The 27,086-nt window shown below is 44.4% G+C and overlaps 1 protein-coding gene across 2 annotated transcripts in view; it reads left to right on the top strand.

Moving 5' to 3' along the window:
• PDPK1 (3-phosphoinositide dependent protein kinase 1) overlaps window positions 1-26,810 on the top strand; it is a 257,044-nt gene extending 230,234 nt beyond the window's left edge. For both annotated transcript variants that reach the window (XM_078664942.1, XM_078664943.1), the window contains 2 exons: window positions 21,715-21,867; window positions 24,472-26,810. In XM_078664942.1, the coding sequence (XP_078521068.1) occupies window positions 21,715-21,867; window positions 24,472-24,585 (267 nt within the window). In that variant the 3' untranslated portion in view covers window positions 24,586-26,810. The remainder of the gene's footprint in view (window positions 1-21,714; window positions 21,868-24,471) is intronic.
• The last annotated feature ends 276 nt before the right edge of the window (window positions 26,811-27,086 follow it).

The raw sequence follows: 27,086 nt of genomic DNA, 5'->3' as shown, positions 1-27,086 counted from the left end.
CCACTCCTAGACCAACCGTACCCACCGTTGCTCGCCTGATAGAATGGGGAGCATTCTGAATCATGCGGACTGTTAAATAAAAGTGTTATTGTGTACAAGTGCACACCTACATGTACTTTAGTGGACGGCAGTAATGCAGTCCTAACTTTCAGCCCAAGAAGTCCCCATCAGAACAGAAAAAATGTGTTAATTATTGTGTGAAATCCTAAGCAAATTACATGAGGTGACGATCTGAGAACTGTACATGGTTTATCCTTAGTAGGACCCCTTTATCCAGAGACAGAAAAGGATTGATCAAACAATCAGAGCTGCAACTTCCAGTACATTCCCAAAAGAGAACAGGCAACTCTGTTTTTAGAAGGGAGAATCCCATGCTCAACACCTTTTGCCACAAAGGAGAATCTCAGTTGCTGAAGTTTCTCCTATAGAAACTCAGGGTGACGTCACTCAGAAGGGCACTTCCGATAACCAGTACAAAGAATTTTCATGCAGTGTTCTTCTGACACCACTGCTTATGCAAGTGGTTAGTAATCTCATTCAATTATAAATAAAATAGCAATGCTTCTCATTGCACCTGCATGGTTATGCTGGATGTCCTTACAGCTCTTTGAGCTTTCAGGGTGCCAGTACAGGGAATTATTGCTAAGCCCTGACCAGGAAGAGGGTAAGGCTGTAGCTCCTCAGCAATCTGTGATAGCTACATGTGGCAGCTTGGTTCCTAGGTTTGTGTGGCTATTTGATTAAACCAATTCTGCTTTTAATTGAAGCTCTTCTTTTGGACTTTAATGCAGAATAACAAATCTAGAATCTGAATCTAGCCCAATCTCTACCCCTCTGCAACTAACAACGCAACTACATAGCAGGCACTAGATCAAGAACCAAGAATACAAGGTCATGGAACTTCTAAAGTGTGGATGACCTCCCTGGCGGGGTTCCATTAAACATCATATATGCCCTATGAACTAAGTAGACCATTGCGATAAGGGTTCAGTGAAGTGCAGGATAAAGTGTCACCAACATACTACAACACTGGTCCGCATACGATCCAGAACAGCTCGCAGATTACACCAGATATCAAATGACTTCACTCAATGCCACACCCTAAAATTATTATGCTACTCCTCCATACCCCCTTAATCTATAGAAAATCATCATTTCACTATGTCCAACCAAATAGCAGAAGTACTCCACACTTCTCCAGACATACCAAATGACCACACTACTCTAAACCACTACACCCACAGCTGCACATTGTAACACACAAAATAAGATCACTTCCCGCGACATAGTATTAGTTTCTTGCACCCAAATTGCTTACATAGGTCCATCTACATGTTATAATTTGACACCACTATTCCATCGACCACACATCATTCTAAGCCACTCTGTCACAACCCCAAAGAGTACACAACATCATTCTGTCCTGAGCACCCACAATACACCAAACCACATACCATCATAATACACCATCACACAACTGCACCTGTTACAACCAAGATACAAGCCCCAAAAAATAGTGGGGGGACTCATTAGCATTTGCAATGACATCGCACGTGAAGTCACAGGAAATATTATTTCAAAATAGCATATTTTCCCTTCCTAAAAGGCAACAGGACTGTTCAGTCAGTGCCAAACATACATGAACATCCACTTGCCAATGAATGCAAAGCAGTAAATGTTTTAGACAGCAAGTGAGTTTACTTTTTAAAAATATAATCTGTGCATATACAAAACAGCTAATCGTTTACTTAGTATGAAATAATGACAATGTGCGTGTGATGTGCATAGATAAAATGTGACCGTTTTACCGAAAGATAATAATACACTAGGACTTTTTCATGAAAGAGTTAATAAAACACAAAGGAGAATTGTGTTTTCGCTTAATTAAGGGATACAAGTATATGTATTGTATACTTATCCAGTATTGGGGTATCTTTCATAGATTCACATGCCTGAATCATTCCCCGTCGTAGAGGCGGGAGTCCCACGGTAATAATATATACAATAGCAGTGCCTTCGAAAATTATTTGTAGTAGGCATAAAAGACTATAGGCCCAAAACATAGCAGCCTATCTACCTCATTATGTAAAAAGAACTGAAACAGGAGTTCCAACCAATCAGCTGTCCGCACCCTCTAGAACCTTCCCAGCTGAGGCAGTTCTCCTTAGATTTTCACTGCACGTCGTGTGGAAGGGAGTCTCCCTGAGTGCCTACTCCGTTTTCAACCTTTTTTTCTTCAGAATGTCTGAGAAGAAAGCTCTTTTCAAGGCCTGCAGGACCTGTGATAAGAAGAGGGTCCATGTAGATGATCAGCACAAGGACTGCATCTACTGCCTACATCCCTCACGTTGTGAAGGAGTGTAGGATTTGCCACACCTTCCCTGCCAAACCATCAGGAACAGGGAGGCAAGGGTTCTACTTTGGCTCAAATCATCTTCCACAGATGATGAGGACAAGGCTTCAACATCCAGCAAGAGAGCCAGGTCAAGGGATAGCTCTTCTCCTGAGAGGAAAAAACATCACAAATCCTCTCATGGAGTGTCTGAACCCTCAAGGAGGTTGTCCTCTCCTCCTATGGAATCCCCAGCTTCTCCAGGATCTTCATCAACAACTGTGAGTAAAGCCCAGACTAAGACTGTCTCTCTGGTGTCTTCTCACACAGTCTCTGTGACTTCTGCCATTTCAAGCTCTTCGATGACTGTATCTACATCTGCCATTACCTCACCTATTGTTTCAGCTAAGATTTCCTCTAAGAAATATTCAGGGACTAAGGATGAAAAATCATCGTCGACGACCATTGCATCGATGACGATACCTTCGTCGACGAAGTCATCGACGATAGATAAAAGTCCCGTCGACGTCGAAATCAACGTCGACGAAGAGCCCGTCGACGACGAAGATCTCGTCGACGAAGAGCCCGTCGACGACGGCCCCATCGACGACGGTCCCGTCGACGACGGCCCCGTCGACGAAGAGTCCATCCACAGTACCACCGTCGGCGACGACCCCATCGATGATCCCATCGACGACGAGCTCGTTTAAGGCGCTTCCACCAATAAGCCAACCGCCTTCAGCGCAGCTTGTTAAGACGCCTAAATCTTCAAGGAGTTCGGCTATCACCAAAACTCCGCCAACAAGACCCTGGCCTGTTCCTCCTCAGGTGTCTAATGTCTCACCTGTGACCTATACATATTTTCAGCTCAAGACCTATCATAGGCAGGACTACTCTAATATTTCCCCACTGCTCACATCGCAGATCTTAGAGTCTTATGTGGAGGAAGAGGATTCTGAGGAGGATGACGGAGATAATGAAGGTCCCTTTGGGATTGCACGCCATTCATCCGAATTGCACATAAAATGCCAGGATGAAGAGGACGAAGAGGATGTGCAAGAACATTTCTACCAAGAGGAGTTGTCTACACCTTTCTATAGACAACCATACAGACCTCCACGTTCGGAGGAGCCAAGTCATCTCCCTCCTTCTTTGATACAGGATTTGCAAGCTATGTTGGCAGACTATCGCCAGAGGTTCCCACCTACACCGTCCACGCAAAGTGTACCTCCGGTACCAGCGGACGTACCTGCACCTCCTCCACCGCAACCTGCAGTGTCACCAAGACACACTGAAGAACCCGCGCCACAAGGGGATCAGGATACTTCCTCTTCGGATGAAGATGGAAGAGAGGAAGGTGAGCTGCCTCAAGACAACACGCCTACGGATCCATGGGATGATTACGTAAAATCCATGCCTTCACCTCCTTTGCCACAGCCCTCTGATTCTCCGCCGGAGGACATTGGAGGCTTTCATAATATCATGCAAAGGGCTGCTACAAGGTTTGAACTGCCAGTTACCATTGAGCAGTCGGACTGTTTTTTACATGATTTTAAAGAGGGGTTAAGGAGGATCACAAGGGCCATACCCATTATAGACTTTATTTGGCAGGAAGGACTAAAGATTATGAAGACACCCGCTTCTATCCCTGCAGTCCTTCCTCGTATAGAGAAAAAGTACAGAGCACCACCAGAAACTCCATCCTGTTTGGTGATATCTCAAGCCGCTTAACAGAGGTCCAAGAATCCGTCCACCCCAATCTCAACGACGCCGGATAAAGAAGGCAGAAGATTGGACATAATAGGCAAGAAGTTCTTCATCAACGCTGCATCCTCTATCAAGGCAGCAAATTCTCTTGCGATTCTTGCCCGCTATGACTGACAGATGTGGTCGGAGCTGTCTGAATTCCTGGAGTTGATACCGGAGGACCGTCAACAAGAGGCATGTAAGATACTGCTGGAAGGAGAAAGAGCAGCTTCAGAAATAGATTGTGCCCTGGACATTGTGAATACTAATTTCCGTCAGTTAGCGGGTGCTGCAGTGCTCAGACGCCAAGGCTGGCTTAGAGCAACCTCCTTCAGACCTGAGGTTCAAACAAAAATCCTCGATATGGCTTACGATGGGGACTCGCTCTTCGGTAAGCACATAGATGACGCCTTGCTTGCCATCAAAACTGATACTGATACCGCGAAATCGCTTGGTACTCTACAGTACAAGAGAGATTCTTTTAGAGGAGCAAGAAGTCGTGGTTTTTCTTGTAGAGGAAGTTACCTTAACCAACAGAACAGGCAATACTAATCGCAGTACAAGCAACCGTATTACCAGTCATCATATCGTCAGTCTACCTCCAATAATTTCTCTCGTCAGGGAGGAAGACGAAGAGCAAACAATCAAGGACGAGATTCAAAAAAGAGTCAATGAGTTTTGCCGGACGCCAGTCCAACATCCTTTCCTCCCTGTGGGCGCGAAGATCTCTGCATTTTACCATCAATGGCGGAACATCACATCGGACCGCTGGGTCCTCTAATTAGTGGAAAGAGTGCACACTCTGGAATTCCTAAAGAAACCACCTACGACTCCGCCCAAGTGTCCCCCTCCCCCTCGTCTTCACTTACTGTTCAAAGAGGCCTTAAACATGTTTCGCAAGAAAGCGATAGAGAAGGTTCCAATCTCGCAGAAGAGAAGAGGATTTTACTCTCGATTCTTCCTAATAAAGAAAAAATCGGGAGAGTGGCGCCCGATTCTGGATCTACGCAGGCTCAACAAATTCTTGAAGAAACAGGGTTTTCGCATGGTGACATTGGCAGATGTGCTCAATTGTCTCAACGAAGGCGATAATATGGCTTCTCTGGACTTGAAAGACGCCTACTTCCATATCCCTATACACCCCAAACATCGCAAATACCTTCGATTCACAGTGGCTGGCGTCCACTTTCAATTCAAAGTGCTTCCATTCAGGCTAAAGTTGGCACCAAGAATATTTACAAAATGCTTGGCCCCAGTGTCTGCAGCGTTGAGGTCCCAGGGGATACAGGTCTTCCCGTACCTCGACGATTGGTTGCTCAAAGGACCATCGAAACAGATCACAAGACAAGCGGTCAAAAGCGCCCTTTGTCTATTCTCAAGTTTAGGCCTCACTCTAAATACAAAAAAGTCACAATTACAGCCCCAACAAGTCTTAACCTTTCTGGGAGCCTCTCTGGACACTCGAAAGGGCAAAGCATTCTTGTCTCAGGAACGTCAGGACAGACTTCGAAGACTGGCAAGGCAGATCTCAGCAAAAAAGTCTCTTTCTGTCCGGTCATATGCGTCTCTTCTAGGGATGTGCTCTTCAGCAATCAACCTAGTTCCCTTTGCAAGACTCGGGATGAGGCCGCTGCAGGAGGCATTACAACAACAATGGCAACAACTAGGAGGATCCTTCGACGATCGCATAAAGGTGACACCCAGAATGAGGCAAGCTCTCCAGTGGTGGTCGAAAGAAAGCAATCTGTCTCCAGGCCTCACATTTCTTCAAGCTATCCCGGAATTCGCTCTGACTACGGATGCATCAATGGAGGGATGGGGAGGTCATCTTCAGGACCTCTAGATTCAAGGCCGGTGGTCTCATCAGTATCGGCAGAAGCACATCAACAGTCTCGAGTTAAGAGCCATTTTCCTTTCTCTGCAAGCGTTCCTTCCGAGAATTGGAAATTCAGCAGTACTGGTGCGTATGGACAATACCACCAGCATGTTTTACATAAACAAGCAAGGGGGAACGAGATCTCTATCCCTATCGCCTGAAGCTCAAGAGATGTGGGAGTGGATTGTACAGCATGGCATAACACTCAGAGCGGAGCATGTGAAGGGGGTTCAAAACTCCTTAGCCGACAACCTCCGCAGATCCCTCACAGGTTGCCACGAATGGGAGCTAGAACAAGAACAGGTGAACAGAATCTTCCAAAGTTGGGGCACACCAACTCTAGATCTGTTTGCGACAAGACAAAACAGCAAATGCCTGTTCTACGCCAGCAGATTTCCACAACGGGGGTCAAGAGGGAATGCCCTGTCCATGAGATGGTCAGGAATCTATGCATACGCTTTTCCCCCCGATACCGTTAATACCAAGGATTCTGCAGAAGATGAAGAGGGAACATTGCACTCTTCTCCTCATTGCTCCCCGCTGGCCGAGGCAGTACTGGTTCCAGGAACTGCTCCTGTTATCTCGACAGATTCTGCACCCGGATCCTTAATCGCTGCACTTCAACGCATGGCTCCTGACTTCTTAGAGTTTAAAGATCTCCAAATCTCATAAGACTGTAGAGCAATTCTGTCTCAAGCCCGTGCTCAGAGTACTATCAGAACGTACCGTTTCAAATGGAAACGCTTTTGTTGCTGGTGCGAAGCAAATAATATTCATCCTCTTCATGCTCCACCTGAGGATATTCTACCTTACTTACTTTCTCTAGCCAAGGCGGGCCTGGTATTCTCTTCTATTAAGGTACATCTTGCCGCCATATCCCGATTCAGAAGAAGTTTGAACAAGCCTTCACTATGTTCATCTTCACTGATAAAACAACTTCTGAAAGGATTGTTTCGAGCCTTTCCTCCAATTCGACTTCCGCCTCCTGAATGGGACCTCAATATTGTCTTGTCCCAATTACTGAGGAGGCCGTTCGAGCCTATCCATAGAGCTGAACTGAAATTCTTAACCTGGAAAGTGGCTATTTTACTAGCTCTCACTTCAGCCCGGAGGGTTAGTGAAATTCAGGCTTTCACCATTTCAGAACCTTTCCTACATTTCTCAAAGGATTATGTCACATTGAGAACAAATCTGAAATTTATTCCAAAGGTACCGTCTCCATTTCACTTAAACCAGCCGGTAAAGTTGAAGACCTTTTACCCGGATCCTGTCACACCGGCAGAAAAGGCCCTCCACTCTCTTGATGTCAAACGATGTCTAAAGTTTTACCTTCAACAAACTAAGGACATAAGAAAATCTAACCAGCTATTTGTTGCTTATGGACAGGTCACGCTAGGTCACGCTAGGACAAGCTGTAACGAAAGCAACTATAGCTAGATGGTTGTCCTCAGTGATACAATTCTGTCATGAAAAGGCTAATAGACCTTTAGTCAGAAAGGTCAGAGCTCATTCCACCAGAATGATGTCTGCGTCGACAGCTTTATTTGCTGGAGTCACGCTGGAGAACATTTGCCGAGCTGCTACATGGAAGAGTGTCCATACTTTTACACTGCACTACTGTTTGCAGTCGGCATTACATGATGATACAGCAGTTGGAGAGGCGGTGCTGCAGCATCTTCTTCATTAAGGTTAGACTTTTCAAAGGTCTCTTACATTATATTGATGTTATGTAAATATGTATGATTTACTGTAATGTTCTGTTTATCAAATGCTGTCTTTATTATGAACGATAGTATATGAAGGTTTTTCTGCATATGTGTATACTTACATTCTAGTGCTCTATAACCTTCCGGTTGTGTGGGGGATATGTACTATTTAGGTTTGTCTCCCACCTTCCGCTAACGACAGATATGACTTTACTGCCTGCTATTCTGATTCAGGCATGTGAATCTATGAAAGATACCCCAATACTGGATAAGAAAACAAGTTACTTACCTGTAACTACAGTTATCCAGTATTGGTATCTTTCATAGATTCACATGCACCCACCCTCCTCCCTGGCAGGGCAGTTCTTTATTAGGGATACATTCTTCTCACTTGTCCTGGGGAAAATCTGAGAACTGCCTCAGCTGGGAAGGTTCTAGAGGGTGCGGACAGCTGATTGGTTGGAACTCCTGTTTAAGTTCTTTTTACATAATGAGGTAGATAGGCTGCTACGTTTTGGGCCTAGTTGGGCCTATAGTCTTTTCAGCCTACTACAAATAATTTTCTACGGCACTGCTATTGTATATATTATTACCGTGGGACTCCTGCCTCGACGACTGGGAATGATTCAGGCATGTGAATCTATGAAAGATACCAATACTGGATAACTGTAGTTACAGGTAAGTAACTTGTTTTCTTCTCTGCCCTTCACGTTAAGGCATTCCAACATAATTCCCTGCTAAACTTTTCTCCTTCAAGGAGTTTTAAAAAGACCTGTAAGCCATGTGACTAAAGGGAATGGGATATTTGTAATTGCATCAACACCTCCCCACCGCCCTCAACCTTTGGTGAGTGCAATGAGTGCCTCTCCCGCCCCACCCTCTCCCCCCCACCAACCTAGGTAGGTGACTCTACAACTCTTATTCTTTCACTGCATAATGCCAGTAACCGGGCACACCATACTACACATCAAATCCCACCAAGCCATTCAGCACAAAACTATATCCTATCATCTAAATTGCATCCCACAATAATGCATCATCCTATGCAGATCCAACATACTGCTAGAGCTGGCATGGTCCAAACAAGCAGACCACTACTTATCCTCCCTCTTCCACATTCTCTCATCTGTCCTGTTCCTCCCAAACCCTTCCTACTTTTCCTCTCCTTACTCCACTGCTGTTTTAACTCTCTCCATCACTCACCTTTAAAGTCTCCTATCAAACCCTGTAATGTTCTCATCCTATCTCCCTGTTCCACCTTTCCTTCCCTTTGCTTTCCTCTCTTCAGTCTGCACTTTCCCCTTGTGCATGGTCTCTGTTTACTTTTCTCATGTGCCTTCCATTCTCTCCTCGCATGCTGCTGCTTCTTTCCTCTCTCATCTAAAGCAAAACAACCTGTCTTCTCTCTCGCCTCATACCCCATACTCCCCCTCTCCACATTTTCCCTGTTCTCTATAATCAAAGAGGAACTCTTTATAACTTTAGTCCTTCATCTCAACATAGAGATTTTCCTTAGTTAAAAAATGTTTGCTAACATTGCTTAAAAGCAGGCCCTTTAATTATTTGTGGTGGGTGAAAGAGTTTTTCTGGCACTAAACATCGCAGAGTAATGGGGCAGTTTTTGGTCAAGAAGACTGCCTGTTATAATTGGAACTCTGCAAAGGTGGGATTGCAGGACACTTGACAAGCTCTCAATGCCAGATTGTGCAGGTGGAAATGCAGCATGGTTATCACTCTGGGTTCTTAACTGACCCTTACCCTACAGTATTGATTCTGGTCTGGAATAATAGTGGTCCACCCATGAAAAGCACCAGGGAGATGGACCCCAAGTAAGAAAAAACTATGAACACTTGGTGCCCTGGGACCATGAGTCTACATTTACTGTGATATGGGAAGTAGAATGTAGAGATTATCGAGCATTAGTGGCAGCCTCAAACCAGAAAAAGGAACTATCAGTTTAAGAAATTGGGTTACTGGTTGAGTGGGGGGTGAAACCATTCTCAAATAGTAATCACAATTCTTCTCCAGGTGAGATCACAAGTGAACCCTAAATTATCCTGTGTTCAACCCGCAGGTAGATTGGCACAGAGCAGTTAGGCTTAACTCTGAGGCAATGTGTAAATTATTTGTGCAACCTTTCAAACAGTAACACAATGAAAATACACCAATAAAGGATACCACAACACATTTGTGAATGTAGCATATTTTTGTTAACAAATAAAACAAGACCAAAACCACAAAAATCCAATTAGTAGAACTGGAGATATTTAATGTTAAAGATTTTGATGAAAATAGCCACAAAAGGCATAACGCGCCAACTGTGGTTATCTGCTTGCGCGGATCGGGACAAAGTCACAAGTTCAAGTCAACCACTATGGAACGCGGGCCTGCTGCAGGGACCCAGTTAGGCCTGTTGAGCGAATACCTTTAATCCTGGTTTGCGGAGCACTGCGAGGATCCACGACGAAGATAGGGCACGGAGCCGAAACGATGCATCCGTTCCGAGATGCAGTGACGCTGTGGTGCATGGTTCTGCATAGTCATCGGAGAACCCGTGGACCAGGGATTCCGAAGCAAAGCTTGGAGTGATGCACCACGCAGTCGGGGCAGTGCGTCGGTTCCAAAGCTGCGATGTGCAGTCCGGCATTGTGGTCAACTTTGATTCCCATCTTGACCTTCCCCACAAAACCTATAGCCCAAAAGCAACCAATATCAAGGCCATGGAAACAGGTTACTCTGAAGTCCTTTCAATATGCTTTCCTCTCACTTACTCTTGACAACTAGCAGGGCCTGAACTCCACTTTAGCTCTGTTCCGCTACACCTTCTCCTATGCACTTGATATTGTTGCCCCCCACAAACAACTTTCCACTAAAATTTGCAGACCTAATGCCCCATGGTACACTGCTGACTTGAAAACCAACAAATCAAGTTGTAAAAGATTAGAACGCATATGGAGGGCGCAAAAAGCTAGCGCCGACAAACCTATATATAAATTAATGTAATGTAAACCGTAAATAAGAATACAGACCTACTGCTAAAAGATGTTAAGCGGCCAACTTGAAACAGTTTGTAAAATGGGTTCTGGGAAGGCTGCTGTAGCACACAAATAGTAATGTTATGTACATTTTGCCTTGTGATTGCTGTATGCCTCCATTAGGCTGCTACAGCTGTGACCCATTTGTAGAACGATAGCACTCGATCATAGGTCAAAGAAACATTCATACATTTATTCCAAGGGCAAAAAAATGTCTATGGCCACTCTAGCTCACGAGTGGTGGCTGAATAAGTACTAACCAGATTTATAATTCAACTGATTGTTTCGGATTCATTTTTGTAGGCTGTCCCTTTGGCATCTAGAATCTGTTGGATACTCCTAACCCCCGATTCCTCACGTTGTGCATCTCCTCTTGAGCCAGATCCTGAATTCTTGCTATAGTTCCTCTGTGCCGACAGGTGGCGTCATTGTCCTTTCTTACAACTTGCCTCCCCCCGATCTATTGACAAAAAGCTGAATAAAGGCACCACCCTTGTGCACTGATGTAACTTCCTCATTTTCTGTGGCCAAATATACGGATCTGGAGCTCCAGTGTCTTACCAAACCGAATTCACTTTTCATTGAATTGTCAAATTCTTCACAGTGTGTTGGATTGTTGTGCCTGATGAAAACAGTTTCCAAGCCATCCCACGCGTGTCGGAAGCACATGCCTTTAATCAACCATCAGGGCATCTGCTTATGGTGCCTTATTATCAAGCATGACGACAAGTGTTTCTTGATGCACCTAAAGGCCTTCAGGGATAGTTTGAGGCCAAGTACTAAATCATGGAAAACGAGAAGCAAGGTCAGTGTACATTGAAATTGCCCTTGTCATGGTCTGGGTATGAGACGATTTCAAAACACGGGTCCAAGGACCAGTGAAGGTTAAACTCAAGAAACATGACGGTACTCCTCTTCTACCAGGCACTCACTATTTACAGAGAATCACGCAGTCGCTGCACCTGACTCCAACCTCAGTGTCCAACTCCTATCCAGTACTGACTTTGGATCCAATGCTCTCCCAGTTCCACAGGCCATTGTTGACTCAGTAGCTGGTTGTGGCATTCAGAAACGCCATGATGCTGTTATTTCAGTTTTTTTGGCTCCCTCTATGTGTTCCTTTTGGCGATCAGTTGTACTTCTGCCGATTCCCACGGCAATGGCTGACCCAAGTCAGTATCGTAACGAAACTTGAGGGGGCCCCCCTGCAAAGCACATGGAGGGGGCCGCCCCCGCGGCGCGGCCCACCATGCCTCCCCCCGGCGGCGCGGCCCACCATATACTACTTTGCCCTACCTCCCAGAAATCTAGCATATTTTGCTTTGAAACCACCATTTAAATGAAATGCCTCTATATTGTCTTTCTGTAAGTTCTAGTGAGAAAGTGGGAAACACTCTCAACATACACGCTGTAATTAGCATGCTGAAAGTGAGTTATGAGGTCACAATTCGATTGTATTAAAATAGTGTTCTATGCCATTATCAATGCAGGCAGTTAATATATAAACATATACAGCTCAAATGATTGCTCCCTATAATTGCCATGTAATGTAAATATACAAAACAAACCGTACAGTGTGCTATTAGTGTCCCAATTACGTGTATAAATGGAATTAACATTGCATGACCTAACATAGTGCTATACATTATATGGTGGTTTGAGGGAGTGACCTACATGTGCATCAAGTGGGGATTACACACATAAATTTTACACAAATCACATTTTAGGCACAAGAAGATTAAGTGAGTTGCCCAGAATCACACAATGTTGAATATAGCACCAGGGTTTGGTATTTGAACTAGGGCCCCCAAGTTAGTACAACACGACTATAGTGTAATGAATTCACAACACTAGTGTTACATGTTGCAGGCTTGCCATGTTCAGTGGTGCCAACTACTTGGTGGCAGCGGTGACTGGCACGAGAGGGAGTGGGCATAATTCCCAACAGGAGGATGCCCAGAAGGACAGGTTGGGAACCACCACCAGTAACATGCCCACCACACTTTTGTTGAACACTGACCTATATCACAAGGGTCTCTAAGATGTCTCAGAGGGTTGAGAACAAGATGCGGGGACCACTGTGTAAGGAGCATGTCAGTGGTCTGAATCTAGGTGGGGACAGGCATGCCTTACATCTATCTGTGGTCGATAAAGGCTGCACCACTAAGGAGGATAACAAAAAACTAATAGTACATGAGTGACAAGAAAGGTTAAAAGTATGACGCGTGCTGAATCAATGATCACCGTGATTGGAATAATTGTATGGTGTATGTGTACAAGGTCGCACGGCTGCTGTTCCGTCCAACCCAGATCAGCTGGGAGAACATTCCGTTCATAAAAGCGGGCTTTTCTGATCTCAAGTTTACAATATTTGGTGTGGTAGCCCTGCTGGCACCGGGTTATGGCTGTGTTGCACGTGGCACATGCAAAAAGAACAGATGATGGACGGAATGCAGAACAAATCAAACATTCACCCCCAGTTACAGATCTGGGTTAAATCCATCATTCTTTTGCTCACCACCCCCAAGTTCGGACCCAGCCATATGCATATCAGTCTTGACCCTGTGCCTCATGGGAACAGTCGAGCCCGAACTGCCAGGCAGGTCCTCTCTGGACCAGGGACAAGCATCCTGGGACCGGTTTCAGGGCATCACTCCTCATTAATGGATTAAACCCAGATCTGTGACTGGGGGTGAATGTTTGCATTGTTCAGCATTCCATCCATCATTGGTTCTTTAGGTCTCGCCTGTCGATGCGCATGCGCATCGAGCTTGCGAGACTATGGGGGCTTATCCACTCTTTATCCAACTTGCAAGGAATCGTGGCGATTCCTTGCAGTGCCCGTGACTTTTAAGCTCAATGCGCATGTGCATTGAGCTTAAAAGCGCGTGCACAGCCGCCCGCATTCCTCCGACACCTTTGAAGTGAAGCTTAGCTTCACTTCAAAGGCCCGGCTTCTTCACACCCACATGCCGCTCTGCCCCGCTCCGCCCCCTCCCCTGAGTCATCCTGCCTGCCCAGACTTCTCCTCCCCCCTACTTACATCCCGCTTTCACTTGTTAACTTTACCGCTGTCCGGGTGGTTCCATGTTATTTCTTTAACTACCTGCTCGTGACTGCCCGTCCTCGTGCTGGCACTGTGCTTTCCTCTGTGAACTTTAGGACTTCTCCATATAACTGTGGCATTCCAGAAATTCGTCATTGGAACGCAACGTGCAACGCATTGACCCGATGTTGCTCTTTGATTGCGCACCTAGAAACCTTGACGCGCAAACCAGCTTCATTCTCCTTGGCTGACACACCCAGCAGCCTTTACAGACGGACAACAGCGTGTACAACAGCTTTGTGCCAATACTAACGTGCACACCAGCTTTGTGTCCATTTTATGTACACAGCAGCTCCATGCTCTATCGCTCACGCGCACAGCGACGCTGTGTGCACTTTAATGCTCATTCGCTGGCACGCACAGCACATTTGTGCAAGTATTTGCATGTCTACCCTGCAATCCTTTCGCTGATACGCACAGCTTGATTTTAAAATTGTGTGTATAAGTTACAGTTCACTCGCTGATGCACACAGCAACTCCGCGGCGCTGACGCGCACAGTTGGATTTTAAATTGCGTGCCTACTTTACAGTTTACTCACTGATGCGCACAGCAGCTCCATGCTTTCTTGCAGACTCGCACAGCAGTGCCCAGTGCAGACTTTTACGTTCTTTCGCTGACACGCAGAGCACTTTTGTACAAGTATTTGGTCGTCTACCCTGCAATCTTTTCGCTGATACGCACATCTTGATTTTAAAACTGCGTGTCTAGTTTACAGTTCACTCGCTGATGCGCACAGCAACTCTGCTGACGCGTTTAGCTGGATTTTAAATTGCGTGCCTACAGTACAATCGCACAACACTTTAGTACAAGTATTGCGTGTCTACTCTGCAATCTTTTCGCTGATGCGCACAGCAACTCTGAGTGCAGTCTCTTTCAATCGCTGACACACACAGCACGTTCCCATCTAATTGTGTGTATACAGTACAACATATTATATCCTATGTCTTCATTAACAATATAGTGTATCTGTACTGAATATATATCCAGCATTTCAGACTGCATTTCAGAGCTTTTAGAAATGTTTATGGCTTTTTTTTTTTGAAATTCTTTAGCATTGGCTACAGGAAACAAAAATGCTAAAGATTTACAAAAAAAACCCATAAACAATTCTAAAAGCACTAACTCTAATGCTGCGAGACCTATTGCATTTCCAATGCTTGTTTTGATTTTGTTGCCCTAGGTTGGCAGGGCATGCCCAGGCATGGGTCCCGTTCCCACTGCGCCACTGGACTCAAGCTAACTTGGCTGATGAAGGGTGATGCCCCAAAACCGGACCTGTAGTTTCACCCTTCGTTATATGGGTAGGCACACTAAAGGTGGAGCCCATCTCAAGTCCTCCTAGACACATTTTTCAGGGGTCACTTTCATTTAGCAGCACACATTTACTGACCAATGATGCTGGAAGCACAAGAGCCAGCATCCGCCTCAGGCTTCTAAGTGCGTCCTCTAAACTGCAGCATTACAATGTCCAGAGCCTGTCCGTCAAGGAAACTTGCTCCTGCCACATACACTTGGGCACTTTGCCATCCATCCATCCATCTATCCCCCACCCATCCATCCATCCACTCATCCATCCACTCATCCATCCACCCACCCCTCCATCCATCCACCCATCCATCCACCCACCCCTCCAACCATCCACTCATCCATACACCCACCCCTCCATCTAACCACCCATCCACCCACCCACCACCCCTCCATTCATCCATCCACCCAACCCTCCATCCATTCATCCATCCACCCCTCCATCCACCCACCCACCCCTCCATCCATCCACCCACCCACCTCCAGCCACCCACCCTTCCATCCATCCACTCATCCTCTCCATCCAAACATCCATCGCCCAATCTTCTCGCTGGTTCACATCACGTCAGAGCTGGCGATGCCATGTCTCGTTCTCAGAGTGTGATGCACAATGAATGTGACATTCTGCAGCTCGCTCGCTATACGGTTCAGCGCCTTGAGCGTGAACCGCTTGCACTTCCCATGGAAGTGAATCCTCTTCCCATCACTAATGATCCACGTCTGGAAAGCATGCCACATGCTATCTCTAGAAGGGCCTTCCTGCTGGCTACAAGCTGGGCAGAGCAGCGCCACCCGAGCGCCGCAGGGCGGGCTATTTACTTTTTAATGCTGTAGGCTGCCAGCTTGAACTGATAACTTTTCATTGTCTGTCCTTCCAAAACAATTTTACTGGAAAAACACATCTAAAAACTCGCCAAGTGTGGCTACTCACTTTTGATTGCTGTAAGTGCTTTTTTTGTTGTGCTTACACTGACATTTACAAATAGCCCCGTCATGTATTCATTCAGCACAATTCAAGAAAGGCAAACGTGTCAGCACTGTACCTGGGCACATTCTAGGAGTTAAATTAGGCACACACACACGTGTTAATCCTCACTTTAGATTATCACTTCCCCTATCCACTCAAACCTCTTCATTAGGGCTTAAAATGAATTGTACTCGATCCCTCTTAACGCTATTTCTACATATCTAAATGACTTTCCTATTAAGAGCTTTTAACATCACAACCATTTAATAACCTCGTTTTTAATGTGTAATTAACACACATTTTAGTGCAATCCAATCAGCAAGTTGTTTCCTACATAACAGGCAATTTCGACGATTGTAAGTTCGTATTAGTACAAAAATGTTGTTCAGGCCAATAGCAGAAAGTTACCAGCGGCAGTTCATGTCATATTAATAATTCAATATTTACTTGTTTGAAATTCGGCAGCCACTCCGATGTCTGTTCTCTGGGAGAAGAACTTGGACAGAAATCCAAAATTTCGTCCACGCGATCTGTACTGAAACTAGGTTTAATTTGAATAGCATAACCACATGCAAGGTAGGAAGCGCCCTGCTTCATCGATCCTGCACGTTTTTACCCAGAAAGACTGCCTTATATTATAGCAGTCGTAAAATAAATCCCACCCAAACTTAACTTTGGTCGATGAATTAGTTTATTATAGCGCTGTTGTTCGGATAAACTTGGAGAGTATATGAGTGTACACTGCTGTCACCTGTGTCCTGTGATGAGTCCTAAGTCCTGAGCGTCCGTCAACGGTCAGCGTGGGGCTTCAGTTCAGGCTTACTTTCTTGGTCTTCTGCTCCGCGCCCCTGATGATGTCACACCTTACACTATAACGGTAACGCGCTTTAGTGTGTCGTCATGACCTCATTGCGCAATGCGCATGTGTACTGGCATGTGTTGTCCCTATGAGGCCATTGGTCAGCGTCAGTCACCAGCCAGCCCCCCCTGCCCAGTGCCCCCGCGGCGCGCATACGGGTCCGGAAGCCGCGGAAAGGAAAGTGAAAGTCACCAGAGTCATGAGAGGAGTAAACAACCCTGGCTGCCCTGCCGCCATTGATCCACAGCCACCCACCACCCCCACCACCATTAAGACTAGAGACTATAGTAGTACTACCCAGGACTGGTACTACCGTGTAACATGGCCCCGCGCAGGCCCGCACCATTCCTGCAATCATGGCATCCCATTCCAGTCTCACACACACTCCGGGCCGCCCGGCCGGAGCCCCACACCCATGGCATTCCGCATTCGTTCGTGCTCAACTCTGCTCAGCAGCCGCCTCAGCAGCCGCTGCGGCGCTGCCAGCCACACACGGGGGGCCCCGGCCCCGCACCATCCTGCTGCAGTGCCAGCCTCACGGGGCCCCGGCCGGCCCGCCCGACGTGCTCAACTCCTCAGCCTCTCAGCAGACGCTGCGGGCGGCGCTGCCACTGCCAGCCACACACGGGCCCTGGCCGGGGCCCCGCCCGCACCATCCTGCTGCAGTGCCAGCCTCACGGGGCCCCCGCCGGCCGGGGCCCGGCCCGACGTGCTCAACTCTGCAGCTCTGCTCAGCCTCAGTAGCTGCTGCCAACCAAACACGTCATGGGGCCGGGCCCCGGCCGGGGCCCCGCACCATCCTGTGCGCTGCCAGCCTCAGTCACGTCACGGGTCCCCGCCGGGGCCCCGGCATGGCCATTCTGCTGCCACTGCCAGCCTGCCTCATGGGCCCCGGCCGGGGCCCCGCACCGCTGCCAGCCTCGCCCTCACGGGGCCCCGGCCGGGACCATCCAATTTTAAAATTACTCAGTCAATCAATGCATTAAGTGAGGGGCCACCGGCGGGCCCCCTGGAGCGTGAGGCCCCCCCGCAACGCGGGGGTTGCGGGGGCTTGTGTTACGCCCCTGACCCAAGTCAAAGTCAGCCTGTTTCGCCGACTGCACCAGGCCATGCATACAGCCTTGTGCTGCAGGCCCTCACTTCTAGTTCTCTGTGCTGGCTACAGTTTCAGATTTGTCACCATCTTCGGTCTCTGTTCCTGAACCATCTTTGGCTAGATATGGCCCATTGTCAAGGTACACTATTACCAAAGCAAATGCTGGGGACATTGAGAGCTATTCTCACGTTCCGCAACCTAGGCAGCAGCACTTCTGGAGGATGGAAATCAGATGTGGATGCCATTCTTAGCCTCCAACATGTTCCACAAGATGAGGATGTTGATGAGGTAGATAATTTGCTACCACCGCATTCTACAGATGCCGGCTTATATCTTGCTTTGCCACATGCCAGTGGCATGCATAATCCTTCAGAGTCTACACTAGATTTGCCTCTAGGGCCTTCAGTGGAGAAAGAACATTTTCTTAATGGTGGTGGTGCAGAGGGGAGCAGTAATCCTGTAATTGCCACTCCCCACTGAAGAGACTAAAGCTAACCTTCTCCCAGAAATTTTGAAGCCTGGGCAGTTATCCTCTGAGGCCTTTTTGCCTTTCAGTGATGCACTGCCTGAATTGGTCCTAGCTACTTGGTGTAAGTCATTTCCAGCCTTGGTTCAAGGTTGTGCCAGATGATCAAACGTTTTTCACACAACATCCAGTTCCAGAGAGCCATGTATTGTACACCTGCACAAGAAAAGTAAACCCATATTCTTTTCTTACTTCTCCACCAGACAAAGAATGTAAAACTATTAACGCTATATGCTAGAAAGTATTTTCCTTTGCCAGTTTGTCATTACACTACCTGAATACATTTGTGTCTTGTGTCTTTGAGACATGGCACACAAGGTGTTGATGGCCTTGGCAGAGGACTTGTACAGCTCCTTTCCTCACACAGTAAATGAAGGTCGGGATGCTGCAAAGTATTTAAGGACATTGTGGACCAGATGCTACCTATTCCATTGAAGGTACTATGCACATCAGTGACATCCTTACATATATTTGCTTTCCCCGGAAATACTCAAGTTTCCAGCAGTTTGGAGTTTCCTCCTCAAGGGTCTCTTAGAGATAAATTCCACATTCAGTGGAACTCTAGCTTCCTATTTAAAATTCCATTTTTGCTGCTGATCCAGTGGATCCTAAAGAAAGTCAAATGGGATGCAGCACAGCTAATTCTCTTAGTCCTCAGTTGAACCAAAAGGTTCTGGTTATCTGTGAGCATCTGCACTTTACTTTGGCTTCCTCTTTAGGAGTATCTACTGTCCCTACACTAAGGCAGGATGCTGCACCCAACCCTCCACAATCTGCACTTTCATGCGTGGAGATTGGGCGGATTCAACTGAGGGGCTTTGAGCTACATTCGCAGGTGGTTAATGTCATTGTAGCTTGAGTGTAGGCACTGTTATTGGTTACTTATCTGTCTTTTTGGCCTTCTGTCATTTGCCTGATCAGCCCACATTTACTAATCGCACATTGTGATGGGCTTTTTATAAGGACTTTCACATAGGTTTCCCCCTGACTCATTTATTACATCTCAGTGTGACCTCAATTTAGCTGTAATGTTCTTGATGTGTCCTCCTTTCAAGCCTCTTTTAGTTGTACTTGAACATTTTGACTGGATAAACCATGTTTTTAATTGCCATCAGTCCCATACATCATGTGAGCTAACTGAAGGCTTTGTCAGTTCAGATTTTGTTTACCAGTTTTTTTCCTGACAAATTGATGCTTAGGACAAATGTCCTATTTCCTAAAGGTGGTGTCACATTTCCACAAGGTGCAGTCCATGGCGCTTTTCATGTTGTGTTTTCACCACAACCATCGCCACAGGTTTGACCCACTGTGTGCCCTCAGTTTCTTCTTTAAGACAAAGGAGTACTGGGTGGATGATCTGCTGTTTGTTAGGTTCGCTAGTGTAACTCATCCTCTTCCTGACGGATAAGACAAAGGCTACCAGAACCAACCTTTCCAACTGCATGACCATGATAGCAGACTGGATGTGACCCAGCTGCCTGAAGCTCAACTCCGACAAGACGGAAGTACTGGTCTTCGGCAACAAGACCTCCCCATGGGATTCCAGCTGGGGGCTGTTGGAGCTAGGTCCCACATCCACAGACCACATGAGAAATCTAGGGGTCATCCTAGATGACAAGCTTAACATGACTGCTCAAGTCAACGGAGTGTGCACTTCCTGCTTCCACATCCTACGCAAGCTGCGAAAGATCTTCAAGTGGGTGCCTCAGAACACCAGGCGGACCATCACACAAGCACTCATCACCAACAGACTGGACTATGGCAACACACTCTGCACCAGAATCTTCATACAACTCCAACACAGACTCCAGACCAACCAGAACGCAGCCGCAAGACTCCTACTAAACCTCCCACGTCACACCCACATTACACTGCACCTCAGGAAGCTTAACTGGCTCCCCTTTCACAAGAGAATCCAATTCAAACTTCTCGTGCGCACATACTAAGCCCTACACAACACAGGACCACAATACCTGAATAACCAGATACACTTAAACCAAATCAACAGACACCCACGCACTGTCTCACTCACACATGCCGGCATCCACAAAAGCAAAACTGGAGGTCGCTTATTCTCCTACATCATACCCAAGACATGGGCTGACTTCCTTCAACACATCAGAGCCTTCTCCTCACTTATTGAGTCCGCAAGGAGCTGACAACCTGGCTCTTCATATAAGCACCTTTGATCTACACACATTGCCCAAGCACCTGGATACCCGCTCTGGTGATTAGTGCGCTATACAAATCAGCATAACATAACAAAGGAATGAAATGTATTCCAGAAACTGACCTTGCCCCAATGCATTAAGATGTGTTGTGGCGTGACCAAAAAGAATCCTCCAGAGGTGTTTAAGGCTCATTCAACTAGATCAAAGGCCAACTCCTGCTTTAGCTTGGGGGGGTTCCTATTGAAGACATCTGCTAGGCAGCCACATGAGTGCCTGTCCACCCTTTCACCAGGCCCTGTTTCATTGATTTCACATGTCTGTAGAGAGGGGCATTTTACCCACTTGATCCTGCAGGGCTTGGTGGTGTAAAGGCCACTCCCCAGAACCGCCTCCCTCCTTGAAGGGGGCATTGCTTAACTGTTGATTCAAAAGGTGAGCAATTAGAAGTATCCATCAGAATACTAACACTGTCTCTGGTGGATACTCTTATTAACTGCAAATTCCTCACCTCCTGCCTTCCTCTACGTTCCAGGGAGCAGATTTTCTTGTAGTAAAGAGATATTAAGTCTGAATCATAACTTCTTAAACGTGATTTTAGTCTTCCTTTAATCTAGGTTAATACAGTAAATTATTTTACTGAGCAGCCCTATAGAGCATCATGTTATAGATGTTTCAGTGTCCTCGTTTGAAGATATTAAAATTATTTGGGAGCTTGTTCATTCTTTCGAAGATCATGTTGAGATGTTTTCCTCTGAAGGTTTTGAAATGCATTGTCCATGCTTTTGTGGCTAATACATATGATATGTAATTGAGCTGTGTGTTGTTTGTTTCACAGTAATAATGTGTTAGGTGGGTGGTCTTTTATGTCTGACGTTTCTCATTCTCAGCAAAATTGTATCAAATAATTCAACTTCTGTTCTTTTTAACCTATTTGTATTTTAACTTCTCAGGTGATACATTAATTTTTTTTGTGTTTTATATTTATTAGGGTTTGTTTGCTCGACGCCGCCAGCTGCTTCTCACAGAAGGACCACATTTATATTATGTAGATCCTGTCAATAAAGTTTTGAAAGGGGAAATTCCCTGGTCCCAGGAATTGCGCCCTGAGGCTAAGAATTTTAAGACCTTTTTTGTTCATACAGTAAGTGTTTGTGTTCTTTTGTATACCTTTTGATTGTTTTCACACACTAGTTCTGTGGATGTCTGTTTTGAAAAAAACAGAACCTATCAAGATGTAAATTTGATTGGCAGCCAGTTTCTTTAGAAGATCCACACCCTTGGTATGTTTCCTGGGTTAATATTTCATATTGCTCTGAATTACCCGTTTGCCCTGAAGGACATATATAGATCCACATCCCCCTCCCCTAACTTACTTGCCCAGTTAGACTCGGCCTTCCGGAGATCATCACAAGCTGTCTTGCTATCTAACCGGATTATTGCGTCTAAGAGGGGAATTCTTTTCACTGAAAATATACCTACACTGAACTTACTCAAATTGTCCCTCACCTGTTAATTAAAAAAGGACCTGGCCGCTAGCCCAAAATCTAGTTGCAGTTCCATCAATTAACATAATTGGTCAACTAAATAAAGATCCCCTACTGTACTGAGACCAGATTGTTCCCACTGCCTAACCATTGTGCCATAGAAGTTGGTCTGAAAAAGCGGGGACCGCCAAAAGGAGGTATACCTGCTATAGCGTTTAATCTTCATCAATTTTCAAACCGTGTTCCAGACTCTCCAAGGGGTGATCACACTCTTAAACCGTACTTTTAAAAAATAACTCTGCTCAACTTTTTGGAGTAGACAGCCATGCTGATTTACCAAGCGTGAGCTCATATATAGTAGGAGGGGTCACGCTTCTGTATTGCCCCTTTCTGCGGAAAACAATACCCCCTTCTGTTATAAGAGGACTGCTCAATAATAAAACAAAACTTTAGGAGCTGCCCATCCTCCTCGTTCCCGTGGAAGAGTTAGCAGTTTAAGGGGCTCACCTAGTCTCCTTGTCTTGCCATTTAAAAGGTATACAGATGGAGTCCAACTTCCTGAACAAGGAGCCATCGATCACGAGGAGAATAGTTAAAAACAGATAAAGTACCTTAGGTAGTACTTTCATTTTAAGAACAGTACTTCCACCAATAATTGATATGTGTAGACCATTAATACGCTTCAAGTCAGTGCTAATCTTATTTATCAGGGTATCGAGCGTGATATGATATATGGTGGCAACCTTGGAGTTTATCTTGATCCCTAGGTACGTAACCGTCCTACAAGTGTCTATAAAAGCAATGTTATCAGTACAATCAATCTGGTTTTTCCCCGTTTCATAGGTAGCCCGATTTTCTCCCAAATTCACTGTCCAATTGCTCAACCTCAATTATTGCCCTACCTGGGTCCGAAGTTATTACTGCGATATTATCCCCGTATGCTCGTACCTTTGTGTTGTATTCATTAATTCGAGCTGGCTGCATTTCCTGACTTTGGGCAATGTGTTCAATAAATGGGTCTATGTAGAGAGCAAACCGAATTGGAGAGCTGGGACACCCTTGTCTAGTTCCTCTTGTTTTGTCTATTCTCCCCGATTCTTGACCCATAATTTGGAGTTCGGCGTAGGGAGTGTAATAGATAGCTCTGACAGGTATGGACCAAACACTTTATATTTCAGAATTTCCAATAGATAACTCCATAACACTGTCAAAAGCTTTCTCCGCATTGAGGAGTATCATAGCCATCCGGTCAGCTGTTACCTCCGCAATATATCAAATAGAGCTATAGCGCGTCTGACATGATCCATTCTTTTTCCCTCTGCCAGGTATAAATCTGTGTTTCCATGGTGTGACCAGGTGGGCTAGGTAAATTTTCTGTGACCATGACTTAATCTAAACAACAACAAAAAAGCTAAATCTCCTATTCTCATGCTTTTCAATCTATGTGTGTGGGGGGTGGGGGGGTTAGCAGCAACAAACAGAGGACTTACTAAATACAACACAGCCTTACATTGGCTTTTGTGAACAATTCTGAATTTGGGAATAATGCAGGGTAATGTTTTATTGTATGGTTTCTTCAGTTTCTAAGAAGAGAGCACTCAAGATGTAAATATTTTTCTTTCAACTTTAGATAAATCTGTGTAACCCAAGAGCTTTGAAAGCGAGCAGCTGATAACTTGTATGTCTGTGTCAACCCGACCTAATTCACACTTGAGTGATTAAAGTTACCCATCGGCCAGTCTTGTATGCTACCATTAAGGGGCTCCGGAGGAGCCAGGACAGAAAACAAAGCATCTCCTACAGGCCCATGTCAATGTAGGAGTCTAGAAAGAGAGCTGGTTCAAATCTCTAAAGATAACTAGTGTTCAACACCTCGAGCAGGTGACACGTTGAAACTGGCCTTTAAAGTGCTGCAGAACCCACCCACACGTTTCCTGTTACAGCTAATTAAAATATATATACATATACAAATACATATAAATGGGGATTAGGGTCCTTCTTTAATTTAAAGCAGTTGGAATGAAATCAGCCCCATTTCAAATTGACCTGTGATGACACAAAAGTACTCCAATTGTAAGAGAGTACAATGCTTGAGATAGAGTAGGCTCTGCACTTACCTATTCCTTTGCTATTGAACTTTTCTGTATATATTCCTGAAGTGATATTTTTCAATGATGCTCAAAACTAAAATTCATTTAGTCTAACATTCAGTCTGCAATCTGATTGTTTTTTTCTCTTTTTCATCTCTTTTCTTTTTATAGCCAAATAGAACTTATTACCTGATGGATCCCAGCGGCAATGCCCATAAGTGGTGCAAAAAGATCCAAGAAGTTTGGAGGCACAGATACCAGAACCATCAGAATACTAGCATATAACAGTGTTTGTCTAAACATAGTAAACAAGTCTCCCTATCTGCTGCTAGGACTCCCTGATTCAAGTCATGAGCTCTGCAGCAAACCTGAAGAGCCTTCCTAAAACCACCTAGTTACAACCTTGAGGGAAAGCATATGTTTGAAATATTGTTTATTTTTAAATCAAATATAAATGGAATTCAGGGTTGCTTTGCTTGCTCATTGTGCTTTTCTTGAGGCTTCCACATGTGCATTGTTGCAGTAAACACATGGCTTTTGTGCACTTCAGCTCATTTGTGTAGCCAGTTAGTGGATATATTTTGTTTAAGGGGCTTAACTTAAAATTAACATCAGTTTAAGAACCCATCCACATAATTAAGATCACACACACATACATACATATATATATATATATATATATATATATATATATATATATATATATATATATATAATATGTGTGTTTATATACATATGTATGTATGCCGTTTTGTAGTTCAGGCCTTTCAGTTGCGTATTTACTTTCTGGTTGTTATTAAATGATATATTAGCAGGGAGTTTAAAAAAAAACTATGCTAAGGTGTAATGTCACCTGTTTTATTTGCTTATTTGGTATGTGGCACTTGCAGTAAGGTCAGTGGATCCCTTACATAGCTTTTACTCTTAAATCTGCTTACAAGATTTACACGGTACTTATACTTGTGTCTTCAAATGCATTGTGTGTCTTTGACAGACATTCAGTATTCTGAAAAGTAGGTTTCAGATTGTAAAAAAGAAACATGGCACTGACGTTTTTCCTCCATTGCAAATCTTACATTTGTTATCATGTAAACTTCTATGACCTGGCCTTTGATTTTAGTTTAAAATTTGTGATCTTAATAAAACTGTGTGTTTTTGAGAATGCTTTTAATGCGTACAAACATTGCGAATTTATAAACATTTTAGAGTGTAAAAGCTTCACAACGCTCCAAAGATGGATTTTTCTTTCTGATGGTGCAAATAATTAGCATTAAGAGTCCCTTCCTCTGTATAAAGTACTGCACAATAAATGTTAGTGTGCCATTTGCAGACAAACTCTATTAGAACTATTTTATTCAATCCTGAAATACATGTGAAAACAGATGTATTGGGCAACCCCTCTCATTATGGATCAGTTTCTCCATGTGATAAGTTGACATCTTGAAACGTGTATGGTACTTTAGTCATGTCTACTGAATGACAATGCTTAGCTTTCATATTGGTCTGTTAATTGCAACTTTCATTTTAAATGGTTGTGGTCAAGAACATTTCTGTTTAATGAGAATAACCCTTGTCTGCACTAAGTTAAATACAAACCGTAATCTTAAGTATAGATTAGATCCAAATGTGATACATTTGCAAGTAATGTGGAGGCACCACAATCATTTTGCAGCAGGTTTCAAGCACTGTATGTTCTATCTTCAACTTTTTTTCCAGCTCACAAGTAATAAGGCAAATGTGTGTGCAGTGAGTACATTATTGTTTGTAAAAGCAACAGGTCGCTTGGTAAAATGTGACTCTCCCAGTCCTCAAGTCTCTGTTTAGAATGACTCTGTATGTGGAATTGGACTTATTTACTGCTAAAAACCTCCTATAACGACCATGTGCTGAGTTTGAATGTCATTAAAATGTATTACACAATAGCAACATTTAGAAAAGCGGTTCCTTTAACAAACACATAGTAAGGAAAAGATGTAATAATACATTAGCTTTCTTTCAGGTTAGTGGCAGTCAGTTATGTGTAATATTGCTACCTGGTTTGTAGCTGACTGTAACTGTGATGTACAGGCAAAGCAAAACAAGAAATGGAAAAAATGTATGAAAACAGAAGCAAATAATGCAATGATATTAGGATATACCTTTTGTATTTTTATTCTTGTATAAGGTTATTTGCTGGCTAATTGTTGGCCTCTAGTTCAGTCTGTGTTATTTAAATTCTAATATATGAATTATTTGGATTAAATTCATGTTCGGGGCCACATTGTTGTATGTATTACTGTACAGCCTTGAATGTGAATAATTATTGTAAACTATATTTTACAACTTTTTTTCCTGGCTTTATTATATAAATTTTCTATTTGGTCAATGATTTATTCATATTTCTCATAATTTAATGAATCTGTTTATTCTCTTTCCAGGTATTTGTGCTTTAGGTGTAGTTATTGAATGATGAGGTTTTCACATATGCTTGGTAGTCTTGTAATAAAAAGCATGTAGGGTTATCGGTGAAATGTGTGTTTTGTTAATTATTTCATGGTATTCAGCCTCTTAGACTCTGAACTTTTTCCATTACTTGATACAAACAAATTTACCCCAAAGGTATATTAATATCAGATTATAAGCAAGGTAGTTCTTTTCATATGCCATACTTGATCATTAAAGCTGGTTTGTTCATTTCCTGTGAATGAGCCCATGACCTAATACAAGATATTAGTTCTTTATTTGCTAAAAAGTAAAGCTTTTCTTTTCAGTTAGGAGTTGCTCATTATATGATTACTTGACGATTC

This window comes from Lissotriton helveticus, chromosome 10 (assembly GCF_964261635.1).
Source record: "Lissotriton helveticus chromosome 10, aLisHel1.1, whole genome shotgun sequence".
Classification (NCBI taxonomy): Eukaryota; Metazoa; Chordata; class Amphibia; order Caudata; family Salamandridae; genus Lissotriton; species Lissotriton helveticus.
This window is presented reverse-complemented; position numbering and strand designations above follow the sequence as displayed.